General features: G+C 42.5%; 1 protein-coding gene across 2 annotated transcripts in view; it reads left to right on the top strand.

Annotated features, from left to right (window-relative positions):
* The window catches only part of TXNDC11 (thioredoxin domain containing 11), a 121,292-nt gene that overhangs the window by 61,737 nt on the left and 47,005 nt on the right, over positions 1-12,550 (top strand). For both annotated transcript variants that reach the window (XM_067551326.1, XM_067551327.1), the window contains one exon: positions 7,217-7,329. In XM_067551326.1, the coding sequence (XP_067407427.1) occupies positions 7,217-7,329 (113 nt within the window). The remainder of the gene's footprint in view (positions 1-7,216; positions 7,330-12,550) is intronic.

The raw sequence follows: 12,550 nt of genomic DNA, 5'->3' as shown, positions 1-12,550 counted from the left end.
GCTGCCCTCGATTTAAAAGACGCATATTTTCATGTTTCTATCGTCCCTGGCCACAGACGTTTCCTCCGCTTTACGGTAGCTGGTGGCCACTACCAGTTTTTGGCCCTTCCCTTCGGCCTTTCCTCAGTGCCCAGGGTGTTCACAAAGTGCATAGCGGTGGTAGCAGCCTACCTGCGGCGCAGAGGGGTTCAAATCTTCCCCTACTTAGACGATTGGCTGCTTCGGGGAAGGTCCAGGGATCAAGTGACAAACAGCTTAGCCCTAACGTGCGTGACATGCAACAGGCTGGGTCTGCTTATTAACGAGCAGAAATCCACGCTGACCTCTGTGCAGTGCATAGAATTCATCGGGGCCACCCTAGATGCAGTACAGGTCAGAGCTTTCCTCCCACTACCTCGGTTCCAAACCATGACCACCATTATTTCCCAGTTACAAAGGTCCCCCACGACGACAGCCAGGCACTGCCTCCAGCTGCTGGGGCACATGGCGGCGTGCACATACGGGGTGAGGCTGGCTCGCCTCAGACTCAGGCCCCTTCAGGGGTGGTTAGCCTCAGTTTACGCCCCAGCCAGACATTCACTGAGCAGAGTAGTCACTGTCCCGCCCCAGGTCCTAGCGTCCCTAAACTGGTGGACAGACCCGAGACAGGTAATGACCGGAGTCCCATTTGCAGACCTTGTCCCCTCTGTAACGCTGATTACAGATGCTTCCGATGTTGGTTGGGAGGCCCACATGACCGGCGACCTCAGTACGTAAGGTCGACGCTCCCTACAGGAGCGAGACCTCCACATAAACATTCGAGAGCTCCGTGCAGTCCTCCTAGCCTGCAAGGTTTTTCTCCACTTCCTGAAGGGCAGGGTGGTGCAAGTCCTCACAGACAACACTGCAGCGATGTTTTACATCAACAGACAGGGCGGAGCACGCTCCTCGGCCTTGTGTCAGGAGGCGATTCAACTGTGGGACCTTGCGGTGAGGTACGATTTCCATCTGGTTGTCTCTCACCTCCCAGGGATGCGGAACGATGAGGCGGACCGCCTCAGCAGATCATTCTTACCCTGCCACGAATGGTCACTTCACGAGGAGGTTACAGCGTCGCTCTTCCGCAAGTGGGGTATTCCCCATCTGGACTTGTTTGCAACGTTACAGAACAAGAAATGCCCGATATTCTGCTCGCTACACGGGCGCGAGCAAGGCTCCATTTCGGGCGCTTTCCTGATAGACTGGTCGGGGCCACTGCTGTATGCTTTTCCCCCGGTTCCACTGCTTCCCAAGGTCCTCTTGAAAATCAAGAGGAACAGAGCGGACATTATCCTGATTGCACTGGCATGGCCGAGACAGCACTGGTACAGTATGCTGCTCGACCTCTCCATCGCCACGCAGATCCCGCTCCCGAGGCTCTACGAACTCCTCTCCCAGGACCAGGGTCGCCTTCTCCACCCGGACCTGGACTCCTTCCACCTGACTGCATGGAGGCTCCGTGGTTAGCAGAGGGAGAAAGAGCTTGCTCGGAGCAAGTCCAGCGCATTCTCTTGGGAAGCAGGAAGCCTTCCACTCAGGTTGTATACTGGGCAAAGTGGAAACGTTTCAGTTGCTGGGCGCAGTCACGGGGCATCCTGCCTCTGGGCTCTACCATACAAGCCATTCTGGAGTACCTGCTACACCTAAAGATGCAGGGCCTGGCCCTGGCCTCTCTGAGGGTACACCTGGTGGCCATTTCGGCCTTCCATTGCCCCGTGGAAGGGAGGTCTATCTTCTCTCATCCAATGTCCATCAGGTTCCTTAAAGGGATAGAGAGGCTGTTCCCTCAGGTTCGCGAACCGGTGCCTCTCTGGGACTTAAACCTGGTCCTTACTATTCTCACAGGCCCCCCCTTCGAGCCTATGGCCACATGCCCACTACTCGTCCTCTCCTGGAAGGTAGCCTTCCTAGTAGCCATTACATCGGCGAGGAGGGTCTCCGAGTTAAGAGCCTTGACCTCGGAGCCCCCCTACACGGTTTTTTATGTGGATAAAGTGCGACTGAGACCCTACCCGGCCTTCCTGCCTAAAGTGGTATCCCAGTTTCATTATAACCAGGATATCTTCCTCCCTGTGTTCTTTCCTAAACCACACGGTTCGGAGGAGGAGCGGAGATGGCACTCGCTGGACGTCAGGCGAGCCTTGGCTTTCTACATAGACCTGACCAGACCGTTCCGGAAGTCCACACAACTGTTCGTTGCAGTCGCGGACCGCATGAAGGGCTCACCTGTCTCCACCCAGCGCATCTCCACCTGGATCACCGCCTGCATCCGCACCTGTTATGAGAGGGCGAAGGTACCGCTCCCGGGACCGGTAACGGCGCACTCAACCAGAGCCCAGGCTTCCTCTGCGGCCTTCCTGGAACGAGTGCTCTTGCAGGATATCTGCAGAGCAGCGACCTGGTCATCGGTCCACACTTTCACCTCTCACTACGCCATCATGCAACAGGCAAGAGAGGACGCAGCCGTCGGCAGAGCCGTGCTGAGAAGGGTTTCTCGCCAGTGACTCCTTCCCGCCACCAAAGGTATGGCTATCTAATCACCTATAGTGGAATGCATATGAGCAACCACTCGAAAAGAGAAAACAGGGTTACTTACCAGTAACTGTTGTTCTTCGAGAAGTATTGCTCATATTCATTCCACACCCACCGTCCGTCCCCGCTGTCGGAGTCGACAGAAAGAAGGGACTGGGGGCCCGCGTGGTCGGCAGCGCCCTATATGCCGCGCTATGCGTGCGCCACTCCAGGGGACGCTGGAGCCGACCCGCCGGGGTTGCTAGGGCAAAAAAACTTCCGCAGACTCGTGCACGGGGCGCGCACTCACCTATAGTGGAATGGATATGAGCAACGCTTCTCGAAGAACAACAGTTACTGGTAAGTAACCCTGTTTTGTCATAAAGAGGAAGGTGATAAATTCTTTTCCTTAACTACTGAGGACAGGACAAGAATGGTCTTAAATTGCAGCAGGGAAATGTAGATTAAACATTAGGAAAAGCTTTCTAACTTTAAGGATAGATAAAAAAGTTGCATAGGGAGGTTGTGGAATCTCTTATCATTGGAGGATTTTAAGGTCAGTTTAGAAAAACATCTGTCAGGGATGGTATAGATAATTAGTCCTGCCTCAGTGCAGGGGATTGGACTACATTACCTATCAAAACCCCTTCCAGTCCTACATTCTGTATTTCTATGCTCCATCATGGGCTGCATGTGACTTGTGGAAAAAATAGAGTGTGATCATGTAATTAAAGACTGCATTATACTATGCACATGAGCCAAATTAAAGTTGCACAAGCTACCTGAATTTTGGCATTTCCAAATTTTTGAATGTTAACCTTTGCAACCTTAACACTTTTAATGTAGTTTTTTGTGTGTAATATGTGTCAGAGTTTCTAGATTTATCATTTATATATTAAGTATTATTTTATTTGGAAAATTCTTTCATAGTGGAGATAATTTTTGGAATATTCAGAGTTCAGTTTTCACAGGATTAAATTGTCTTTCAAAGTGTTAAAATCAATAATTGTTCAAAAAGCTATTTCTCCCTTGGTATTCTGTGCTTGGTAAATTCTGCCCAGATCACTGTAAAAAGTGACTCTTAGGGACTCAGTGGCATTTTTTATTATTGTTTGTTTATTCATCTATGTGATTCCATCTTTGATTTATTTTTTTAATCTTGTATTTGTATAGTAACAGTCAATGTGATTGTGTCTGTGACAGATGGTTTTTATTTGCAAAATATGTGGTAATTGCTTGAATCTTGTACTTCTAGCTAGTTCTTGAATAGTAATGTGTTTCCTAAAATTTGATGTATAAAAGTGTCTTCCTCAATGACTTTCTACTTCCTGATACCATAGCAAAATAATAAATATCATTTTTGAGATACTCTTTAACATGACTTAAATTATTCATTGTTGTTCATTTTTTTTTGTCTTAAAATATTAACCAATGGTTGAACTAAGATTTTCTAGGAGCCCAGAAATAAACCATTAAGTTTTAAGGTTACATGCTATGTCAGCAGGAAACGCTTTATCCCATCCACATAATGTGGTTACACAAGTACTCTTACAGCAGTACAGCTGTACTGATACAGCTGTGCTGCTGTAAATTTTAAGTGTAGACTAGACCAATTATGAATTTTACTAATACAGCGCATGCACTTTCCACACAAGCGCTTATACTGGCATGTTGCTCAAGGGTGTGTTTTTTCACAGCCCTTAGTGACAAAAGTTTTGCTGGCATAAGTGCTAGTGTAGACAAGGACATGGTGCAGAAGGACAGCAAAAAGCCTGTGCATCTCTTAAGTCCTCAGAAACACCACTTTATAGGTGGCTAGCCATTATGAAACTACAATAGCTGTTTGCCCTCTTGCATGGTGATTTGATCATTGAATGTCAATTCTCTGAATACTGTATTGGATCCAAATTTGCTTCCAGGTGCTATTCAGCGTGTTGATTTGAAAACCCTTCATATTCATGTTCTTGCTGTCTAAGAGACTGTTTCTCTCCTTGCATGCCATCAAGGCATTTGAGCTCAGCTGAGCTGCTTAAGCTCTGGGCTTAAATGTGTAGAAGTGGTTTCAAGGCATTTTCAGTGGAGGGCAATTGACTCTGTAACCTGCTTTCCTCAGTGATATGTGAAAGTCTATTTACCCTAGAGTCTTGTTATTGGGCCCATCTCTTCTCAGGCCTTTCCCTGACAGGGTAATTGTTGGAGTGATTTATAGTTTAATGGTGGATGACAGTCTTTGATGTTGACTTTACTCAAATTATGTATCTTATTTTTTAATATTATTTCAGCACCTGGCACCTGTTTTTACCCATGGGAGGAGGATTAAAGAATTAATTTTCAATAGGTACTTTCCAGTGTATACCCCCTGTTTCACATTTGGATGTCAGTGCAGAAGTAAAATTCTAAATTGTTTTAAGGGATTTTTCCACTGCTTCGTAAGTGACTTTCATTTCCTAAAAGAATCATAGAATCATAGAGTTGGAAGGGACCTCAGGAGGTCATCTAGTCCAACCCCCTGCTCAGAGCAGGACTAACCTCAGCTAAATAATCCCAGCGAGGGTTTTGTCAAGCCGCAGCTTAAAAACCTCTAAAGATGGAGATTCCACCACCTCCCTAAGTAACCCATTCCAGCGCTTCACCACCCTCCTAGTGAAAAACTTTTTCCTAATGTCCAACCTAGACCTCCCCCTGCAACTTGAGACCATTGCTCCTAGTTCTGTCATCTGCCACCACTGAGAACAGCCTAGCTCCATCCTCCCTGGAACCCCCTTTCAGGTAGTTGAAGGCTACTATCAAATCCCCCCTCATTCTTCTCTTCTGTAGACTGAACAAGCCTAGTTCCTTCAGCCTCTCCTCATAAGTCTTGTGCTCCAGCCCCCTAATCATTTTTGTTGCCCTCCGCTGGACTCTCTCTAACTTCTCCACATCCTTGTTGTAGTGGGGGGCCCAAAACTGGACACAGTACTCCAAATGCGGCCTCACCAATGCCGAATAGAGGGGAATGATCACTTCCAGTGATCTGCTGGCAATGCTCCTACTAATGCAGCCCAATATGCTATTAGCCTTCTTGGCAACCAGGGCACACTGCTGACTCATATCCAGCTTCTTATCCACGGTTACCCCCAGGTTCTTTTCTGCAGAACTGTTGCCTAGCTCATCCGTCCCCAGTCTGTAGCTGTGCATGGGATTCTTCCGTCCTAGGTGTAGGACTCTGCACTTGTCCTTGTTAAACCTCATCAGATTTTTTTGGCCCAATCCAAAAAGAAAGCCTCTTTTTTTTTTTTTTTTTTTTTTTTTTTTTTGACTCCCAATTTTAAAAATTGGCTAGAAACAAACAGTATTCTAATACATCTGCTGCTTCTCCTAATGGACACTGTGAAAAGTTCAATAAAATAAAAATGTACAATATACAGTATAATAATGTACACAATATTTTCAAATGTTTCCAAAAAGTGAAAAAAAGCTGTTTAATATGGCTGATTTTGTTTTCTGTTCCTGTATTACACATGTGCACTAACATGGTTTTGCTGCAAATTAAGATAAAAAGTGAAATGGAGAACAAATTAAAACCCTACGTTTCAAAGGGCATTCCCTGTTTTTTCCAGTCCTCATTTTGAAGGTGGTGAAAGAGAGTCCAACTCCAGAAAAGTAACTTTTTTTCATATAAGAAAAAAACAAAGAATAAAAATGGCCCATGGTCCTTATTAATTCACCTTCTTATATAGCATAGTTATTTTAACACGATGCCATGTGTTTTTCACATGTGGAAGAGTGCACAATTTTTTTATGGAATGTTAAAAGTCAAGTAACAATCATGTAAACTTCTAAATGCTTGCATCTAAATGTGGCAAATGGAAATATGAGGATAGTATACATGTTTCCTGTATACGGTGGCAGAAGGCCAAGCTGGCTTTTCTGTTGTCCCGTCTTTCAGTAATAATAAGATGCAGTTTACATGCTATCTGGTGTATAGAAAGTATATGGCTGCATAGGTTTAAAGCACTTACTTTATATTCATTTTAGAATGGTGCAGAATAGTCATACTTACATGGATCGTTGATCCCCTTATTTTATGTTTATATCCCTTTATTCAACATTTCAAACTCAGGAAGAGGATAATTAGACTCTGTACATGAAGGAGGCTCAGGTAATAAAGTGCCTGCTTACCTTTGGATCTCCATGGCATCCATATAGTATTACGAGTGCTTTTATAGACTGATGAAGTTTTGATCTGATTGATCAGCTTTGTGAGACTCAATCAGAAGGTTAATTTTATTGTAACAGATTTTTCTCAGAAATATTGCATGAATGAGCAGAAAGCTTACTTAAAATTAAGACTCCTAAATTTATTAGGGGAAAATGTTTATTCTTATAAACAAATGGTTTATATAATATATATTATTTATATTATAAGTAAGCCAACATCATTGTCCTGTTTCTTGCTTTGTCATGTCTTGCTGTGTGACATTAGGTTAGTCATTCTGCCTCTCTGTTTCCCTATTTGTATAATGGGGATAATGATAGTTACCCTCTTTAATAAAGTACTTAAAGATCTACAGGTGAAAAGCACTATACAGTTGCTAAGTATTCTTATGATAAAATAATTATTGTTTAAAGGAAGATAACACTATTAACATATCCTTCTCCTTCAGTGTTTCAAACTTTTATTAAAACTGAAAATTTACCCTTTCAGATTACCTCGGAACAATACACTTTGGAGTGATCACGGATAAACAAATTGCAAAGGAGATCTCATTGACTCACTCAGGAAGTTTGTACCTTCATCGACATGTCAACACTTCGCTTGTGAGTACTATTACTTAACGTTTATATTTCAGTAGCAACCAGAGACCTGCTAAGTTGGACCTATTGTGCTAGACACTATAAACATAAAGTAAATGACAGTACCACAAAAGGCACTTGTAAAATTTTTATGTGCTAGAATGCAGCGTACTTAAGAACTGAGATTTCCGTAAAGTAGAATCTGTTGTCCTTCTGTGGAAGATAAAAATAAGTAATTGTGTTTGGTTTTTGCTAGTTTTATATAATGGATGCTACTGTTTGTACTGTGTTCCTAAGAATAACATATGACTCAGTTCCATTCCTGTTGCTGGCCTGACACTTCATAGCAGAACATGAGTGGTCATGCTGGGTCAGACCAATGGTCCATCTAGCCCAGTATCCTGTCTTCCGACAATAGTAGAGCCAGATGCTTCGGAAGGAATGAACAGAAGAGCGCATTTTATCGAGTAATCCATCTCCTGTTGTCAAGTCCCAGCTTCTGGCAGTTGGTATTATAGGGACACCCAGAGCATGGGATTGTGTCCCTGACTGTCTTGGCTAATAACCATTGATGGACCTATTCTCCACGAATTTACCTAATTCTTTTTTTAACTCAGTTATACTTCTGGTCTTCGCAACATCCCATGGCAACAGGTGCCACAGGTTGACTGTGCGGTGTGTGAAGTGCTTCCTTACATTTGTTTTAAACCTGCAGACTATTAATTTCTTTGAGTGATCCCTGATTCTTGTGTTGGGGTAAATAACACTTCCCCTATTCACTTTCTCCATAACATTCATGATTTTGTAGACCTCTGTCATTATCCCCACTTAGTTGTCTCTTGTCTAAGCTGACCAGTGCCAGTTTTTTTAATCTCTTCTCATTTGTAGAAGTCATTCCATAGCCCTAATAACTTTTATTGCCCTTCTCCGTAACTTTTCCAAGTATAATATATCTTTTTTGAGATGGGGTACCCAGAACTGCAGGCAATTTCAAGGTGTGAGCGTACCATGGATTTATATAATGGCATTATCATATATTCTGTTTTATTATCCGTCCCTTTCCTAACTTTGTAAGCTTTTTTGACTCCCACTGCATACTGAGCAGGTGTTTCCAGAGAACTATGCACGATGATTCCAAAATCTTTCTTCAGTAGTAACAGCTAATTTACTTTCCAATGTACATTACTTTGCATTTATCAACATTGAATTTCATCTGCCATTTTCTTACCCAGTCACCCCATTTTGTGAGATCCCTTTCTAAACCTTTGCAGTCAACTTAACTATCTTGAGTAATTATGAAACATCTGCAGATTTTGTCACCTCACTGTTCACTCCCTTTTCCAGATCATTTATGAATATGTTGAACAGCACAGGTCCTCAATACAGATCTTTAGGAGGATTCCACTATTTACTTCTCTCCATTGTGAAAACTGACTATATATTCTTACCCTGCATGTCCTATCATTTAACCAGTTACTTATCCAGGAGAGGACCTTCCCTCTTATCCCATGACTGCCTACTTTGCTTAAGAGTCTTTGGTGTGGGAGATTTTCAAAGGTTTTCTGAAAGTCCAAGGACACTATATCAGCTGGATCACCCTTACCTATGTGCTTGTTGACTCCTTCAGAGAACGCTAATAGACTGAGGAGGCATGATTTCCCTTTACAAAAGCAGTATATAGATCCTTCCCCAACATACGATATTTATCTGTGTGTCTGATCATTCTGTTCTTTACTGTAGTTTTCAGCCAATTTGCCTAGTACTGAAGTTAAGCTTATAACTGTCAGGATCACCCCTGCAGCCTTTTTTAAAAATTGATTTTACATTACCTACCCTCCAGTCATCTGATACAGAGCCTGATTTAAGTGATAAGTTACATACCACAGTTAGTAGTTCTGCAATTTCATATTTGAGTTCCTTCAGAACTCTTAAGTGAATACCATCTGGTCCTGGTGACTTATTACTGTTCAATTTGTTCCAAAACTTCCTCTACTAACACCTCAATCTAGGACAGTTCCTCAGATTTGTTACCTAGAAAGAATGGCTCAAGTGTGGGAATATCTCTCATCTGAATAATGGGAATATCTCTCATCTCATAGTGAAGACCTACACAAAGAATTCATTTAGCTTCTCCGTAATGGCTTTGTCTTCCTTGAGTGGCCCTTTAGCACCTTGATTGTCCAATGCCCCACTGATTGTTTGGCAGGCTTCCTGCTTCTGATATACTTAAAAAATAATTTGTTTTTTAGTATTTTTGGTTTTTTTGCTAGTTGCTTTTTAATTTATTTTTTTTTCCGCCTGCCTAATTATACTTTTACATTTGACTTGACAGAGTTTATGCTCCTTTTTATTTTCCTCAGTAGGATTTGACTTCTAGTTTTTAAAAGATGCTTATTTGCCTCTAACTGCCTCTTTAAAACTGTTAATTAACCATGGTGGCATGTTTTTTTGGTCTTCTGGTTTTTTTATTTGGAGTATACATATAGTTTGAGCCTCTATCGTGGTGTTTTAAAATAGTTTCCTTGCAGCTTGCAAGCATTTCATTCTTGTGACGTTCCTTTTAATTTCAGTTCAACAATCATCCTCATTTTTGTTTAGTTCCCCTTTTTTAAGTTAAATTCTATTGTGGTAGATTTCTTTTGTATTTTTTCCCCTACAAGGATGTTAAATTTACTTACATTATGATCCCTATTATTGAGCAGGTCAGCTATATTCACCTCTTGGACCAGATCCTGTGCACCACTAAGGACTAAATCAAGAATTAAGTTTCTTCTTGTTGGTTCCAGGACTATCTGCTCCAAGAACCAGTCATTAATGGTGTTTAGAAATTTTATCTCTGCATCCCATCCTGAGGTGACATGTTCCCAGTCAATATGGGGATTGTTGATATTCCTCATTATTATTGGGTTTTCTGTGTTTGTAGCCTCTCTTAGCTCCCTGAGCATTTCACAATCACCATCAATATCCTGATCTATTCCTACTGTTATACTCTTATTGTTAAAGCATGAAGTTTCTATCCATACAGCTTCTATGGTACAGTTGATTCATTTCAGATTTTTGCTATATTGGACTATGTTTTCTTTCACATATAGTGTGGTACTTCCCCATGCGCATGACCTAATCTGTCATTCCTATATATTTTGTTACCCTAGTGTTACCATTGATTATTGCTATTCCACCAAGTTTCTGTTATGCCTATAATATCAGTATCCTCTTTTAATACCAGGCACTCAAATTCACCCATCTTAGTATTTAGACTTCTAGTATTTGTAAACAAGCACTTATAAAATTTGTCAATATTTAGTTGTCTTCCTTCATTTGATGTAATTGAACTGGACTCTTTTTTTGGTTGGTTTGTTTCTCATTGGTTTCTCTGTACTTTATCAATTTCTATCTTCTCCTCTTCACTAGGATATAGAGTATCACCATTAATAAATCCTCCCTTATGGGATTTCTTTGCCCGAACCTTTTGCTTCTCTGCACCTGCAGGTTTCCCCCAGTCCTTAGTTTAAAGACTACTCTACTACCTTTTTGGTTTTACATGCTAGCAATCTTGTTCCATTTAGGTGGTGCTCAATAGGCGCCTCCTTTGCCAAAAGTTTCCCCAGTTCCTAATAAACCTAAGTGCACAATCATATCATCCATGCATTGAGACCCTGCAGTTCTGCCTGCCTAATTGGCTCTGCGCTTGGAAATCAAAGCATTTCAGAGAATGCTATTGTGGAAGTCCTGGACTTTAATCTCTTCCCTAACTGCTTAAATTTGGCCCCCCGGACCTCTCTCATACTTCTCCTTATGTCATTGGCATCAACATGTTCCACGACCACTAGCTTCTCCCCAACACTGCACATAAGTCTATCTAGATGTGTCGAGAGGTTCTCAGCCTTTGCCCCTGGCAGGCAATTTACCATGCAGTTCTCTCAGTTGGGTTTGTGATGACTATCTGTATTTCTAATAATCAAATTTCTCTTTACTATTACCTATCTCTTTCTAATAACTTGGGTTCTTCTTTGAGTGATGCTCCCTATCTGTATTCCACATATGGGTGTGCATGAGTGTCATGTGCCTGAGTCTAGAAGCTTTTGCAAGCGGTGTCCGTTGACCCGCACATGCACAGTACATTTCCTCATGCTTCCAACCAAGGGTAAATGGGCAATGTGGGTTGACACCGTTCCAATTCCCTCTTACTGTCACATTGCCTGAGTCAGAACCCTATTCCAGTGTTTCTCAACCTTTTCAGACCACTGTACCCCTTTCAGGAGTCTGATTTGTCTTGCATACCCCAAGTTTCACTTCACTTAAAAACTATTTGCTTACAAAATCAAACAGAAAAATGTAAAAGTGTTATAGAACACTATTACTGAAAAATTGCTTACTTTCTCATTTTGTCTGTATGAAATATTAGTTTGTATTGGCTTCGCTAGTGCTTTTAATGTATCCTGTTGTAAAACTAGCAAATATCTAGATGAGTTGATATAGTATGTGCGCCCCTGGTTGAGAACCACTGCCCCATTCCTCCTTTGTTCTTACCTGGGTAAGAGAGTTGCCTTTCTCTAATATAAATGATTTAGACTTAGTTTTTGCTCTATAGCTTATTTGGGATAGTTAATATAGTTGATATAGTTTGTAGTCTAGTCTGTAATTTAGTAGAATCCCTCCCAAGTCGGGGGATTCAACCCCTCGTCATCTGGGGACTATGCCCAGGATCCTGGGCTTCAAGAACTGCATCTCCTGCCTTCATTCTTTTTCCATCAGTGATGCACATCAGAGGTGCCCATTCTTCCTGGGAGAAGCACACATTTCAGTAAAGTGTACCATCTGTAAGTCCATTCCACCCAGAATCACAGAGGCTCATGAGTTCCATCTCCACAAGTTCTTGATGGAAGAGGCAATGAGGTACCAGACTCACTCATATCCTGGCCAGGGAGACCCCTTGTACTGCAGCCTCCACAGCCCAGCAGTGCCTCTCTGAGCACAAGTGATGGTGCGGAACCACTGGCGCCAAAAAGTAAGGACAAGGTCCCTCTACGAGAGCAAGAAACACTCTCATGGCACAAGAGCAGTTCCCCAAAGCAAATTGTTCAGAAGGGACGTGTTCCCTCCCCGACCCATGCCGGATCAGGTAAGATGTTGGGCACGAATCCCATGGAACTGGTTCCAAAGAGCCCCCGATAGAGGATAAGGCTAAGAAGAAGTGGAATCCGTCGATACTGCCGGACACTTCAGTTCTGGGACTTTGAGAACG

The sequence above is a fragment of the Emydura macquarii genome, unplaced genomic scaffold (genome assembly GCF_026122565.2).
Source record: "Emydura macquarii macquarii isolate MOO-44397 ecotype Brisbane River unplaced genomic scaffold, CSIRO-AGI_Emac_v2 contig_1348, whole genome shotgun sequence".
In the NCBI taxonomy this organism is placed as follows: domain Eukaryota; kingdom Metazoa; phylum Chordata; order Testudines; family Chelidae; genus Emydura; species Emydura macquarii.
The sequence above is the reverse complement of the archived record's forward strand: the minus strand, read 5'-3'. Positions and strand labels throughout refer to the sequence as shown.